The 17,064-nt window shown below is 41.6% G+C and overlaps 1 protein-coding gene across 1 annotated transcript in view; it reads left to right on the top strand.

Moving 5' to 3' along the window:
• BTBD9 (BTB domain containing 9) overlaps positions 1 to 17,064 on the top strand; it is a 492,311-nt gene that overhangs the window by 329,856 nt on the left and 145,391 nt on the right. Inside the window, 2 exon segments of the mRNA XM_017870154.1 lie at positions 2,965 to 2,983; positions 4,723 to 4,760. Coding sequence (XP_017725643.1) covers positions 2,965 to 2,983; positions 4,723 to 4,760 — 57 coding nt within the window.

Raw genomic sequence — 17,064 nt, 5'->3', positions numbered from 1 at the left:
CTCGGCCTCCCAAAGTGCTGGGATTACAGGCTTGAGCCACCGCGCCCGGCTGGCAAAGGTAGTTTAAATGTAAATACTGACCAGGCGCGGTGGCTCACACCTGTAATCGCAGCACTTTGGGAAGCCAGTGCGAGTGGATCACCTGAGGTCAGGAGTTCGAGACCATCCTGGCCAACATGGCAAAACCCCATCTCTACTAAAAATGCAAAAATTAGCCAGGTGTGGTGGCACGCCTGTAATGCCAGCTATTCAGGAGGCTGAGGTGGGAGAATTGCTTGAACCCGGGAGGCGCAGGTTGCAGTGAGCCAATATCGTATCACTGCACTCCAGCCTGGGTGACAGAGCCAAACTCTGTCTAAAAAAAAAAAAAAAAAGAAAGAAAAGAAAAAAAGGAAACATGTACCATCCAAGTCTTGGCAGCATATGAGACTGCCTGTTTCTTACCAGTCTCAGTAATACTAAGTATCTTCTCTTTTTTGAGATGGAGTTTTGCTCTTGTTGCCCAGGCTGAGTGCAATGGCGCTATCTCAGCTCACTGCAACCTCAGCCTCCCAGGTTCAAGCGATTCTCCCGCCTCAGCTCCCAAGTAACTGGGATTACAGGCACCCGCCATCACGCCCAGCTAATTTTTTGTATTTTTAGTAGAGGGAGTTTTGCCATGTTGGCCAGGCTGTTCTCGAACTCCTGACCTCAAGAGATCCGCCTGCCTCAGCTTCCCAGAGTGTTAAGATTACATGTGTGAGCCACTGCACCTGGCCAGTACATGTTTTATAGAAGACAACTTGGCAATATCTATTAGGAGTCTTTAGGCCAGGAATGGTGGCTCAGGCCTGTAATCCCAGCACTTTGGGAGGCCGAATCAGGCAGATCACTTGAGGTCAGGAGTTCGAGACTGGCCTGGCCAACATGGCAAAATTCCATCTCTATCAAAAATACAAAAATTAGCTGAGTGTGGTAGCACGACCCTGTAATCCCAGCTACTCCGAAGGCTTAGGCGGGAGAGTCTCTTGAAACCGGGAGGCGGAGGTTGCAGTGAGCCGAGATCATGCCACTGCACTCCAGCCTGGGTGATAGCCAGACTCTGTCTCAAAAAAAAAAAAGAGTCTTTAAAATACTCCTTGATCTACTACTTTGACCTTTAATAATTCATCCTAAAAGAATATTCAGGAACAGCATTTCTTCTACATAAATGTTCAGCACAGTGCTGTTTATAATAACCCCAAAAGAGGAAGATTATGAATGTCTAATAATATGGCATAACAAAATGAATTATGGCATGCTCAACACATCAAAATTTCTGAATATTCATATATTTCATAATATAGGGAAATAACCATAATAGAATATAAAATAGAAGTAGGATGCCATCTTTATAGCCAGATTGATGCCAATATTTTTAAATTAAATATATGATTTGTTTTATTTTGTTTTGTTTTTGAGATGAAGTCTCACTCTGTCACCCAGGCTGGAGTGCAGTGGCACCATCTCGGCTCACTGCAAGCTCCACCTCCCAGGTTCACGCCATTCTCCTGCCTCAGCCTCCAAAGTAGCTGGGACTGCAGATGCCCGCCACCACGCCCAGCTAATTTTTTGCATTTTTAGTAGAGATGGGGCTTCACCGTGTTAACCAGGATGGTCTCCATCTCCTGACCTCGTGATCCCCTGCCTCAGCCTCCCAAAGTGCTGGGATTATAGGCATGAGCCACCACACCTGGCCCTAAATATATGTATTTTTAATTGCATGTATGAATTTGCTAGGACAGCCATAAAACACACACACACACACACACACACACACACACACACACACACACACGGTGGCTTAAATGACCGAAATATATTTTTTTACAGTTCTGGAGGCTGAAAGTCCAAGATCAAGATCAACATATTGCCAGGTTTGGTTTCTTCTAAGGCCTCTCTCCTTGGCTTGTAAATGGCCACCTTCTTGCTGTACCCTCACATAGCTCTTCCTCTCTCTGAGTGGCCTGTGGTGTTTCTTCCTCTTCTTATAAGGACATCAGTCATACTGGATTAGTGCCCTACCCTTATGACCTCAGTTTACCTTACTTGCCTGTTTAAAGCCCCTGTCTCGTAATACAGTCACATTCTAAGTTAGGGGTGAAGCTTTAGTATATGAATTCTGGGAGGACACAGTTCAGTCCATAATAGTGCATAAAAATGTAAGGAAGAACATCAAAATGTTCACACGTTTTCTAGATGATGGCATTACCTGAGATTATTGGGCATTTATTACATTTCCTGTATTTATATATTTTCTGTGAATGAAAATATTACATATTTTCAGTGAACATGTGTTACTTTTATAATCAGAAAAAAGTTAATTTAAAAAAGTTATTTCCACATTGCTTATCCTAAGTGAGGGACAAGGCAGGATGAGCGGGGCCAGCAGCAGTGCCTTCTGGTGTGCCTCAGCACTCCATGTGCTCCCAAATATAGCTATTAAACTAAGAAAAGTCGTATTTCTGGATGAGATAGGGTAATTTCTTCATGAAATGTAGTGATACACCTGATGATTCTGCTGAATAAACCAAGAGTTGAGAATCTAGATGTTAGATACCAAATGAAAAAGTATGTACTGTGTGATTCTATTTGTGTACAATTCTAAGTAATGCAAACTAATCTGTAACAACAAAAGCAGATCTACAGATCTCTGAAACTGGGGGGAGGAATTACAAATGGGCAGGGGATGATGGAAAGCTTTATTATCTGGATTGTGCTGATGGTTTCATGAGTGTCTACATATATCAGGACTCAAACTGTGCAGTTAAAATATGTGCAGTTTATTATATGTCAGTTAGGTCTCAGGAAAGATGTTTAAAATGGGAGAGGGCACTGGAAGAAAACATTTTGGCAGCCTTTGGGGCATTACACTATTACTTATTTATTAAAATAGTGATGTGGGGCTGGGCTTTGCGAACCAAAAGAAACCTTTAGGATTTGGAGGCTATGGTGGCAGACTGCTGTATACAGTTTTGGGAAGGGGCCTCTAAACCTGCTGGCCCCTTCCTGCCTCATAATCCAATATAACAGGGCTTGGGCTTGTCACTGTTTTGCATAAAAAGGAATGATTGTATGGGAGTGGAAGCCTGGTGGGTGAGCCAGTCTGAGACATAGCAATCTCTTTAAATGTATTGGCTCGTTAATATTGTGAAGATGGGGATGTTTCTTTTACAGCTGCATTAGATACTGATTTTTTAAAGACAGGAATTGGTACAGTGCTACAAGAGGGAAATATACTTAAAAATCACAACATTACCTGTGGTAAAATTATCATAAAACTACCTAGTGCTCAAGCAGGGGATTGCTTCAATTCTGCCCCTATAATGACAGGAAATGGTCCTTGGTGAAGTTGTTTTCCATGAAGCTGTGATGAAATCAACTAAAGTGGTAATAAAGCAGAGTGTAAATGTGAGGGACTCAAGTAAGATGTAAAAGTGCAGAAGGTGCTAGAATGTTTGAATTGGAATCCTCAGGAAATGATTCTGTAAAATATACCCCTACCCGCAACAACAGCTTATTTTTTGCAGTGATTCTTTGATGAGTTAATGTTCAGTAGATCCCTGTTATAAAAAGTTGGAAGCACATCTCAATAAAACCTCAGTAAGCTGTGGAAATGTAAGTAAAATATACATGATCAGATATATTTTCTAATTATAGAAACGACTTTTATGTTGATACTGTATTCCAAATGACAAATCTGTTCCTTCTTGTCACCACTGCTACTGCCACCCTAGTGCAAGCCACCACCACCTCTCCTCACCGTTGTCATTTCTGTCTACTTACTGGTCTCACGTCCTGCCTAGTCTTTTTCATTGTTCTCCACGCTCCTGCCCTCCTGCCGGTGTTATCTTATCAGGACACTCTCTTATGCAAAACCACTGAGACTTTCTATTGCCCTTAGGAGAAAGCTCAAACTCTTCACCCTGGTGCTCAAGGCTCTGCATGGTATGGTGCCTACTTATTTGCTTCATCTTGTACCAATTCTCATCTAGCTTTCTATATTCCAGCCACACAGGCCTTTCCATTCCAAAAATACACCATTCATTCTCTGACCACAGGGTCTTTGTGCTTGCTGTTCGCTCTGGAATGCCTCTCACCCTCTCCTCATCCTTACTCTCACTTTGTCAAACCCCACCCCCTTTATTTAAGATAACCTTCTATTATACTTTTAAATTTCAGATTAATGTCACTTCTTCAGAAAAGGCTTCCCTGACCCCCTACCCCTAGTCTTGGTAAAATTTCTTAGTATGATGCTTATAGATGTGGAGTTTTTTTTCTTTCAGAGCACTTAGTTTCATTTGTAACTATACATTTATTTACATGGTTTGAAAATAGAAGAGACTGTCTGTTTTGTTCACTGCTGTATTCCCAGCGTTTGGAACCCTGATACTCAGTGTGTGTTGAATGAATGAATAAGTGGAATGATGTGTTGCATTCTGAGGACCAGAAGATCAACCCAAATCCAGGTTTCCGCTCTGCTGCTGATTTACTATGTAATAAATAAGACAATCTTTCTGAGCCTCAGATTTCTCAGCTATAAAATGAAAAAAACTAACCTAATGAGCTGGGGCTCTTCGTTTTGTTTTGTTTTTTATTTTTTGAGACGGAGTCTTGCTCTGTTGCCCAGGCTGGAGTGCAGTAGCACTATCTCGACTCACTGCTAGCTCCGCCTCCCGGGTTCACCCCGTTCTCCTGCCGCAGCCTCCCGAATAGCTGGGACTACAGGCGCCCGCAACCACGCCCGGCTAATTTTTTGTATTTTTAGTAGAGATGGGGTTTCACCGTTTTAGCCAGGATGGTCTTGATCTCCTGACCTCATGATCCGCCCGCCTCGGCCTCCCAAAGTGCTGGGATTACAGGCGTGAGCCACCGCGCCCGGTCTCTGTTGTTTTTAAACAGGTATCCATTAGGTATAGAGAACTGTGTTAATTGTGTATGCCATCCTTAGTGGTCCTTCTTTTTTACCTTCTCTTTTACTCATATATTTTCTTCTTTGAACCCTGCTTCTGTTCCCTTCTCTTTATGATACCATCTCTAGTATGTTTATTTCCTTAATACATACCTATTCTTGTAAAAATCTATAATATTGGGCAATTTTGTATATGAGTTTTAATTTTCAGAAATGTTTTTATGTTATAGATTTTATTCTTTTTTGTACTTTCTCACCCAGTATTAAAATTTATATATCATGTGTCTTAATGTTATTTAATATTCCATCATAATAATTATAAATATATTATTAGAAAATTTACATAGTTCTTACCGTGTGTCATCACTGTTCTAAGCAATTTACATAAAGTCATTTAACCCTTGCAACAGTCTTGCAAGGTAGATACCATTATTTTTCTCATGTTTCATTCATTGATTGCCCTGATGATGGAAACCTAGGTTGTCTTCAGCTTCCTGTTCTCAAAAACAGGACTGCAATGAATTTCCTTGTGTCTGTCTCCTTTGCACCTGTGTGATAGTTTCTTTGGGACCTTTATCCAAAAGTGAGATGCCTGAGTACTAAAGTATGCACATATTTAATTTTGCTTTGTACTTCCAGATTGTCTTCCTGCCAGTTCATACTCCCAGGGCCAGGAGTACAAAAGAGCCCTTTTCCTCCCACGTACTCCTTGCCATTATGAAGGCCATAAAGTAGTATATCACTGCTGTGATTCCTGGTCAGTTTCTTACCACCACTACTGCTATTACCCTAGTGCAAGCTACCATCACCTCTTCTCCCTGTTGCCATAGTCTGTCTACTCAGCAGGCCCTGCATCTTCTCTGGTCCTTCTCATCCTTCTCCGCACTTCAGTCAGAATAATCTTACTAGAACACTGTTTTGCTCAAATCACTGAGCATTTTTTCTTTAATCCATTGAAATGATAGATGTTCTAATGATGATCCATACTTGCATTCCTAGGACACTTGCTACCTAGACATGACATTTTCTGTTAAGTAATTATTGGCTATGGTTGGCTAATACGTATTTTAGAATTTTTGCATCTGTTTCCTTAAATAAAATGGGTCTATAAATTTCTTGGCCCGTCTCTAAGCTGTTTTTATAAACAAAGCTATATTAAAATGGCTTGAACAGCTTTCTCTCTTTTTCTGTTTTCTGGACCAATGTATAACAAGACGTAAATTATCTGTTTCTTGAACTAAATGCTCCTCAAAGTTCTTTCTTCCCTTCCCCGCACCGCAAAACAGATTGTCACCGGGCTGGAGTTCAGTGGCCTGATCAAAGCTCACTGCAGCCTCCACTTCCTGGGCTCAAGCAATCCTCCCACAGCCTTCTGAGTAGCCGGGACCACAGGCACATGCTACCACACCTGGGTAATTTTAAGAAAAATAAAAGTGTAGAGACAGAGTCTCCTTATGTTGCTCAGGCTGGTCTTGAACTCCTGGGCTCCAGCAGCCTCCCACCTTGGTCTCCTAAAGTGCTGGAATTACAGGTGTGAGCCACCACACCTGGCCTTTACAAAGTTATTTTTTCCTTTACAAAGTTATCTTTAACTATTCATTTTATGATCTGGTGAATCACATGCTTGTGAGATTCTTACTAGGCCTTCACCAGTTGTGTGAATTAGCCAAGCAAATTAACATATATCTAAGACCTCAGCAATACTAGGAGAGAGAGTTAACCTACTATAAGTAGAAAATGGTGTGTTTTCTCTCATATGCAAATTGATGACTGTAAACAGAAGTTCAGTAGTCCACTGATATCTATTGTCACTCATTTATTTGTTTTACTAAATTTTTGCCACAAAACATATGATGTATACATTGTATCTAATAGAATATTAAGGAGCATTCCTGACCTCATACTCACCCCCACCCAGCTGACTTCTTGGCTCTTCTTTCCTTCCCCATGGAGACACACTGCTTTGTTTTACTCCTACTGTATCCCTTCTGTCCCTCTGCACCCTTTTTCTTCCCATCTGTTTGATTTTTATGGCTCTAGAGGAAAACTGAGTTCTTTGAGCCTAAAGACAAGGGGATTGCCAGAAAGGGTAGGTTTGGCAAAATTACAAAACGGAAATAGTGGGTAGCAGAGGGAGGGGATTTAGTCTCTGTAAATTTGGCAGGTGATGGGAAAAAATTAGCATGCTGCTGTGTAACTTCATGACCCAAAGATTTTAGAGTTGATACATAATGTTATTGTAGACTCGTAGCAGCTTTGGAGAACTTGGGCAGTGCATACCCATACTTGTTAAACTACTTCGATAAGCTTTGTGTCATGATTCTCTGAATCTCAGTCTCAGCTACAATGAAATCAGAACACATGACGTTACTATTCAGACGTCTCCCATTCTTCTGAGTACATGTTACTTTAAACCATATTAGTAATTTTCATATCATGTTATTTTTATTTTTCAATTGTCTTGAGGATATAGTACATGAAGAAAATATTATTTATTAGACAGTAACTGTCTGGCACACACAGGCTACATTATGTAGTTAAGCTGAGATCCAGAGACTGACAAACAAGCTATAAAAGCTAAAAGGCAGTATTTCTTGTGGTGAATCAGTTATAATAATTTTAAATCTCAGTGCTTTACATTTGTGACATTTTGTATAATAAACAATTAACTGCCTGCTTTTGACATTTCAAAGTTAATGTGAAGTGAGTTATAAAACAGACGCTGTAAACGTCATGTCCCAAAATGGAGAGGTAAATGGCTATTGGCCTCTGGGCGGGTAAGACCTAATTATTCCTCACTGTACCCTCTGTACCTTTTTACTACCAGTTGGTGTTTCATTGTCTTTGATAAACAAGATAATTGATATAAATGAATGTGATCCTGTAAAATGGTTCCCCAATTGCAGATTTTCATGCTGGAGGTATAATTTTCCTTATGGCACGTTGCTGTTAATCTTTAAAGGGGTAGGTTAATCTGCCTTCCACAAGAATGCATTAGGTAAGTCACAGCTGACAAAAACATTAGGGGTAACTATGGCACAGGAAAAAATGACTAATAGTCACATTAGTAAGCAAGAGCATGTGGATTTTTAAGCGGGAGGTTTAGAGTTGGAAATAACAGAAGAATATCTTGGAGATGCAGTCCTCCCCAGGAAGAGGACCAAGGCAATGTCCAGTGAGAAGGGGTACAGCATGGCTGTCTCTTGTCCTTCCTTATCAGCCAGAATGCTGATGTTGCTGCACTGACTGACTTACAGGCTGAGGATCCTAAACAAGGAAGCCTTAATGTGCTTTCTTCCTTCTCATTTGGTGGAAAAGGGCTAGGGCTTGGCAAAACTGCCATTTTGTCTCATATACTAATACTCAGCATTCTCAATCCTTTGCTAGAAGGCTCTTTTTAGGAAACGTCAAGGACCAAGCAAGCAGAAGAGCAATGTCAGTTTGCACCCAGTAGGAAAACTGGGATGAAAGAATTGACAGTGACTGCTTTGAAAAAAACTGTTTATATATATGGAAATATGTGTGGTGTGTAGTTTTGTGTGTGTGTGTGTGTATGTGTATAAAACAAGAAGAAAGAATGAATGAAAAAGAAAGTAGACAGACAGGAGAAAGTGTAATGTGGCATACCCATGGCTTCCCTTAGAGGAGTGTTGTGCAGCTTACCACTTGAAGTCATGGTGGTATGAAAAATAATCATCATCATTTACTTGTCTAAGGAGTTCTAATATTTAGTGTTAAAAACAAATTTAAACTCATGACAAGGAAAACGACAGTGAAATGAGATTTCTCCCAGAACATTTTTCTTTGGCAGTGTTATCACACAGCCTTTCAAAGATCCAGCATGTTAAGGGTGGTTTGCTGTCCAGTTTAATGTCATCCCTTCGCCGAATGGATGGGCTGCTTCCCTCCCCCTCTTCCTCTCTTGAAAGGTTAGCCTTTCTTCAGAATAGTACAGGTTTTTCCTACAACATCTGTCAACTTGGCAACGAGCACACCCTAAGGAAATTATGAACATTTGAAGACCATCTAAATACTGTAGGGAACCTTTCCTTCTTTCTCTCCTCTCTCCCTCTTCTCCCTCCTGCCTTTCCCCAAGAAGAATGGAGCAGCCACATGGCAATGTCACTGTCTGTCTCACTGATAAATTATAAGCCCGTTTGTGTCTGTGCTTCATTTAATATGTTTTGATTTGCTCATACTTTTGTGATAGCTCTTGAAACCTTAAAGCAGTGACAATCTTAAAAGGCAGACTGTGGGAAGACCCCTTTGTTTAATGAAAAGAGACCTACCCGAGCCACTGTACTGTTAGCACAAAGAGGCTACTTTGGTCAGATGACTCAGATGATCTTGATCTGATTCAGTAGGTCAGAAATTGCTGTCCCCAGCAAATATCGACCAGAAGGAACTGCTTTCTCAGTTATTCTGAAACTGCCAGCTGCATATTACACTAGCAGGTGCTCATAGTTTTTTGGAGGTCAGGAGAATTGTTATTGGTTCTTCCTTTGCCTCTTATCCTTTAAGATGGCTTGTCTCCCATCTTGTGTAATACCCAGATTTATGAAATGCTGGTCCCACCTACCCATTCCACATGGGGAAAAATCTGGCTTTCTGTGTCTGGGGAAGTGCCAAGCCTAGGTCTTATGCTTCTCTGAAACTCTCAAAATTCTTTTGTAAACGTTATCTAACTTATTCTGTCAATATTCATAAAAAGATAGGGGGAAGAAAGGATTACTATCTTTATAGATATTTAAACAAAGTCACAGAATGGTTAAATGACTTCCTTGACGTTCTAGAAAGCTGTTTACAGAACTGAGGTTCGTTCTCTGAATGCCTGCTTTCTAGTCCATTGCTGTGTCCAGTGGACTTTCAAGCAGAAGCTGGAAAGGGAAGAGCAACTGTTTTCCTCCCACATAATTAATATGTAGATATGATGGAAAGAGAGTTAAAATGCAGAAATAAGATATTCCTTAAAAGGCAGATACGAAAATATAGTAAAGTGTCACTTAAAAATACTTGTATTGAGAAGGAGGCAGAGTAAGATGGCCAAATAGAAGGCTCCACTGGTCATCCTCCCCACAGGAACACCAAATTTGACAAGTATCTACCAAAAAAGCACCTTAATAAGAATGAAAAATCAGGTGAGTGGTCACAGTACCTGGTTAACTCAATCTCACTGAAAGAGGCACAGGAAAGGATAGGAATGACAGCCTTGAATTGCTGATGCCACCTCTCCCCTAGTAGCCACATGGCGTGGAGAGAGAATCTGTGCATTTTGGGGGAGGGCGAGAGTGCTACGATTGTGGGGCTTTGCATTGGAACTCAGTGCTGCCAACACTTGGCAAAACACAGCCAATGCCCAGGGAAGGAGCATTTAGACAAGCCCTTGCCAGAGGGAAATCTCCCATCCCAGCAGTCAGAACTTGAGTTTCGGCATGCTCACCACCATAGGCTACAGTGCTCTGGGATTCTAAATAAACTTAAAGGCAGTCTAGGCCACAAGGACTGTAACTCCTGGGCAAGTCCTAGTGCTGTGCTGGGCTAAGAGCCAGTGACTTGGGGAGTATGCAACCTAGTGAGACACCAACCAGGGTGGCCAAGGGAATGCTTGCACCATCCCTCTCCCAACCCCAGGCAGCACAGCTCACAGCAATGGAAGTGACCCTTTTCTTCTGCTTGAGGAGAGGAGAGGGAAGAGTAAAGAGGACTTTGTTTTGCACCTTGAATACCAGCGCAGCCACAGTAAAATAGGACACTGGGCAGAGTCATGAGGCCTCCATTCCAGGCCCTAACTCCCAGATGACATTTCTAGACATGCCCTGGGCCAGAAGGGAATCTGCTGCCCTGACAGGAAGGACCCAGTCCTGGCAGGATTCATCACTTGTTGACTACAGTGCCCTTGGGCTCTGAATAATGAGCAGTGGTGAGCAGGTAGTACACACTGTGAGCCTTGGGTGAGACTCTAAGACATGCTGGCTTTGGGTATGACCCCGCATATTCACAGCTGTGGCACATGTGAGGAGAGGCTCCTACTGCTTGAGAAGAGTATACATATGTAACCAACCTGCACGTTGTACACATGTACCATAGAACTTAAAGTATAATAATAGTAATTTAAAAAAAAAAAAGAAAAGAAAAGAAAAGGAGACGGAATAATAAAGGGATTATTATCTTTATTTTATAGGTAGAGCAACATCTTGCAGCTTAGGTACCAGCTTGGCCACAGTGAGGAAGAGCACCAAGTGGGCTCCTTAGGTCCCCAGTTCCAGGTCTTGGCTCTTGGACAACATTTCTGGACCTACTCTGGTCCAGAGGGGAGCCTACAGCCATTAAGGGTGAATGCCGGGCCTGGCAGCATTCACCACAAACTGACTGAAGAGCCCTTGGGCCGGAAGTGAACATCAGTGGTACCCTGGCAGTACTCCCTATGGGCTTGTGGTGGTAGTGGACATGAGGAGAGACCCCTCTGCATGGGGCAAGGGGTGGGAAGCACTTTGTCTGTGGTTTCACTGCCAGCTTAGTCACAGTAGAATAGAGCACTGGGTAGATTTCTAAGGTTTCTGATTCCAGGCCCTGGCTCCTACACAGCATCTCTGGACTTGCGGGGCCTGGAGGAGCTCACTGCCCTGAAGTTAAGGACACAAGACTGGCTGGCTTCACTATCTGCTGGTTGTAGAGCCCTAGGGCCTTGAGCAAACATAGGTGGTAGCTAGGTACTGGTTACAGTGGTCCTTGGGCAAGATCTCGTGCTGTGCTGGCTTTAGGTCTGACCTAGCACAGCCCCAATAGTGGTGGCCACAGGTATGTTTGTGTCACTCTTCCCCCAGTACAAAGCAGAGAGGGAGAGAGAGACTACATTTGTTTGAGAGAAAGTAAGGGAAAAGAACAAGAGTCTCTGTCTGGCAATCCAGAGAATTCTTCTGGATCTTATCCGCAACCAACTCAGTGCCTCTATGAGTCTGTAAGAACTACAGCATTATTGGGCCAGGGGTGCCCCTAGTGTAGATATGGCTGTAGTGACCAAAAACTTAGATCAAACACCTAAGTCCCTTAGAACACCTAGAAAACCTTCCCAAGAAGGTTGGATACAAACAAAATACCTAACTCTTCAATGCCCAGACACTGACGAATATCTACAAGTATCAAGACCATTCAGGAAAACAACCTCACCAAAAGAATTAAATAAGGCACCAGGGGCCAATCCTGGAGAGACAGAGATATTTGACCTTTCTTTTTTTTTTTTTTTTTTTGAGCCGGAGTCTCACTCTGTCACCCAGGCTGGAGTGCAGTGGCCCGATCTCAGCTCACTGCAAGCTCCGCCTCCCGGGTTCACGCCATTCTCCTGTCTCAGCCTACCGAGTAGCTGGGACTACAGGCACCCGCCACCACACCCGGCTAGTTTTTTGTATTTTTTAGTAGAGATGGGGTTTCACCGTGTTAGCCAGGGTGGTCTCGATCTCCTGACCTTGTGATCCGCCCGTCTCGGCCTCCCAAAGTGCTGGGATTACAGGCTTGAGCCACTGCACCCGGCACATATTTGACCTTTCAAACAGAGAATTCAAAATAGCTGTTTTGGCTGGGCACAGTGGCTCACGTCTGTAATCCCAGCACTTTAGGAGGCCGAGACGGGCGGATCACCCAAGGTCAGGAGTTCGAGGTCAGCCTGGCCAACATGGTGAAACCCCGTCTCTACTAAAAATACAAAAATTAGCCGGGGTGGTGGCGAGTGCCTGTCATCCCAGCTACTCAGGAGACTGAGGCAGGAGAATTGCTTGAACCCAGGAGGTGGAAGTTGCAGTGAGCCGAGATTGCACCACTGCACTCCAGCCTGGGCAACACAGCGAGACTTTGTCTCAAAAAAAAAAAGCTATTTTGAGGAAACTCAAAGACATTCAAGATAGCACAGAGAAGGAATTCAGAATCCTATCAGATATATTTAACAAAGAAAATAATTAAAAAGAACCAAGCAGAATTCTGGATTGAAAAATGCAATGGACATACTGAAGAATGCATTAGAGTCTCTTACTAGCAGAATTAATCAAGCAGAAGAAAGAAAAGCCTGAGCTTGAAGACAGGCTATTTGAAATTACACAGTCAGAGAAGACAAAAGAAAACAGGATAAAAAAGAATAAAGAATGCTTACAAGATCTAGAAAACAGCCGGGTGCGGTGGCTCAAGCCTGTAATCCCAGCACTTTGGGAGGCCGAGACGGGTGGATCACGAGGTCAGGAGATCGAGACCATCCTGGTCTACACGGTGAAACCCCGTCTCTACTAAAAAATACCAAAAAAAAAAAACTAGCCGGGCGAGATGGCGGGCGCCTGTAGTCCCAGCTACTCGGGAGGCTGAGGCAGGAGAATGGCGTAAACCCGGGAGGCGGAGCTTGCAGTGAGCCGAGATCGCGCCACTGCACTCCAGCCTGGGCGACAGAGCGAGACTCCGTCTCAAAAAAAAAAAAAAAAAGAAAAAAAAAGATCTAGAAAACAGCCTCAGAAGGGCAAATCTAAGAGTTATTGGCCTTAAAAGGAGGTAGAGATGGGGTAAAAGTCAGTTCAAAGAGATAATAATAGAGAACTTCCCAAACTCAGAGAAAAATATCAATATTCAAGTACAAGAAGGTTTAGAACACTAAGCAGATTTAACCCAAAGAAAATTGCCTCAAGGCATTTAATAATCAAATTCCCAAAGGTTAAGGATAAAGAAAGGATCCTAAAAGCAGCAGGAGAAAAGAAACAAATAACATACAGTAGAGCTCAATATGTCTGGCATCAGACTTTTCAGTGCAAGCCTACAGGCCAGAAGAGAGTGGCATGACATATTTAAAGTGCTGAAGGAAGACCAGGCACAGTGGCTCACACCTGTAATCCCAGCACTTTGATAGGCTGAGGTGGGCGGATCACGAGGACAGGAGTTCAAGACCAGCCTGGCCAACATGGTAAAACCTTGTCTCTACTAAAAATACCAAAAATGAGCTGAGCGTGGTGGTACACGCCTGTAATCCCAGCTACTCGGGAGGCTGAGGCAGGAGAATCACTTGAACCCAGGAGGCAGAGGTTGCAGTGAGCCAAGATCATACCATTGCACTCCAGCCTAGCGACAGAGCGAGACTCCAACTCAAAAAAAACTTAAAAATTAAGTGCTGAAGGAAAAACCTTTTACCCTAGAATAGTATATCCAGAAAAAATATCTTTTAAGCATGAAGGAGAAATAAATACTTTGACAGACAAACAAAAGGTGAGGGATTTCATCGACACCAGACCTGTCCTATAAGAAATGCTAAAGGGAGTTCTTTGCCTCAAAAGCAGAAGATGTTAATGAGCAATAAGAAATCATCTAAAGGTACAAAACTCAATAATAAGTACACAGAAAAAGAATATTTTAAGACTGAAATTGTAGTATGTAAACCACTCATATCTTAAGTAGAAAGATGAAAAGATGAACTGATTAAAATGACTTCAACAACTTTTGAAGACATATACAATACAATAATATATAAATAGAAACCACAGAAAGTTAAAAAGTGGGGAGATGAAGTTAAATTATAGAATTTTTATTAGTTTTCTTTTTTCTTGTTTATGTAATCAGTGTTGTCAACAGTTTAAAATAATGGGTCATATTACTTGCAAGTCTCATGGTAACCTCAAATCTAAAAACGTACAATAGACACAAAAAATAAAGAGCAAGAAATTAAAGCATAGCACCAGAAAAAAATCACCTTCACTAAGAAGACGACGGAAAGCAAGAGAAGACCACAGAACAACCAGGAAACAAATAATAAAATGGCAGGAGTAAGTCATTCCTCATCAGTAACAACATTGTATATAAGTGGAGTAAACTTTCCAAAGGACATAGAGTGGGTGAATGGATAAAAAGGCAAAACCCAACAATCTGTTGTCTACCAATAACACACTTCACCTATAAAGAAACACACAGACTGAAACTAAAGTGATGCAAAAAGACATTCCACGCAAGTGGAAACCAAAAACGAACAGGGGTAGCTATACTGTTATCAGACAAAATAGATTTCAAGACAAAACTATAAAAGAGACAAATAAGGTCATATATAGTGATAAAGGGATCAACTCAGTAAGAGGATATGACAATTATAAATATATATGCACCCAACACTGGAGCACCCTGATATATAAAGCAAATATTATTAGAGCTAAAGAGAGAGATAGACTCAATACAATAATAGCTAGAGACTTCAGCACCCCACTTTCAGCATTGGACCGATCATTTAGACAGAAAATCAATAAAGAAACATCAGACTTACTCTGTGCTATAGACCAAATGGACCTAATAGATATTTACAGAACATTTCATCCAACAGCTGCAGAATACACATTCTTCTGCTCAACACATGGATTATTCTAAAGGACAGACCATATCTTAGGCCGCAAAACAAGTCTCAAAACTTTTTAAAAAAATGAAATAATATCAAATAATATCAAATATCTTCTCTGACCACAATGGAATAAAACTAGAAATCAATAACGAGAAATTTTGGAAACTATCTAAACACATGCAAATTAAACAGTATGCTTCTGAATGACCAGTGGGTCAAGGAAGAGATTAAGAAGGAAATCGAAAATATTTTTGAAACAAATGATAATGGAAACACAACATACCAAAACCTGTGGGATTTAAAAAAAAAGAAAAAAAAAGAAAAGAAAAACACACCTGTGGGATACAGCAAAAGCAGTACTAAAAGAGGAGTTTATAGCTATAAGTGCCTGCATCAAAAAAAAAAGAAAAACTTCAAATAAACAACCTAATTATTTATCTTAAAGAACTAGAAAAGCAAGAGCAAACCAAATCTAAAGTTAGTAGAAGAGAGAATAAAGATCAGAGCAGAAGTAAATGAAGTTGAAATGAAGAAAACAATACAAAAGATCAACGAAACAAAAGTTGTTTTTTTTGAAAAATAAAATTGACAAACCTTTAGCCAGTCTAACTTAGAAAAACAGAGGACCCCAATAAAGAGAATCAGAGGCCAGGCACCGTGGCTCCCGCCTGTAATCCCAGCACTTTGGGAGGCTGAGGCTGGCGGATCATGAGATCAGGAGATCAAGACCATCCGGGCTAACACGGTGAAACCCCGTCTCTACTAAAAATACAAAAAATTAGCCGGGTGTGGTTGCAGGTGCTTGTAGTTCCAGCTACTTGGGAGGCTGAGGCAGGAAAATGGCGTGAACCTGGGAGGCGGAGCTTGCAGTGAGCTGAGATCACGCCACTGCACTCCAGCCTGGGCGACAGAGCGAGACTTTGTCTCAAAAGAAAATGAGAGATGAATACGAAGACATTACAACCAATACTGCAGAAATTTAAAGGATCATTAGAGGCTGCCAATAAATTGGAAAACCTAGAAGAGATGGATAAATTCCTAGACACTTAACAACTTACCAAGACTGAACCATGAAGAAATCCAAAAGCTGAACAGACCAATAACAAGTAACAAGATTGAAGATGTAATAAAAAGTCTCCCAAGAGAAAGAAAAGAAAGAGAAAGAAATAAAGAAAAGCGCAGGACCCAATGGCTTCACTGCTGAATTTTACCAAATACTTAAAGAAGAACTAATACTAATTCTGCTCATATTATTCTGAGAAATAAAGATGGAGAGAATACTTCCAAACTCATTCTACAAGGTCAATATTACTCTGTTATCAAAACCAGACAAAGACATATAAAAAAAATAAAATCACAGGTCAATACCTCTGATGTAAACATCCTCAACAAAATACTAACAAACAACAAATGTGATATTATTAGTATTTTGTACTTGAAATACATAAATATTTTAAATACAAAATACTAGCAACATCACATTAAAAGATCATTTACCAGGCACAGTGGCTCACACCTATAATCCCAGTGCTTCGGGAGGCCAAGGCAGACCTCAGGATCACCTGAGGTCAGGAATTCGAGACCAGCCTGGTGAAACCCCATCTCTACTAAAAATAGAAAAATTAGCCAGATGTAAGGGTACGCACCTGTAGTCCCAGCTACTCAGGAGGCTGAGGCAGGAGAATCACTTGAACCCAAGAGGTGGAGGTTGCAGTGAGCCAAGATGACGCCACTGCACTCCTGCCTGGGCGATAGAGTGAGACTCCATCTCAAAAAAAAAAAAAAAAGG

This window comes from Rhinopithecus bieti, unplaced genomic scaffold (assembly GCF_001698545.2).
Source record: "Rhinopithecus bieti isolate Rb0 unplaced genomic scaffold, ASM169854v2 scaffold_4553, whole genome shotgun sequence".
Taxonomy (NCBI): Eukaryota; Metazoa; Chordata; class Mammalia; order Primates; family Cercopithecidae; genus Rhinopithecus; species Rhinopithecus bieti.
This window is presented reverse-complemented; position numbering and strand designations above follow the sequence as displayed.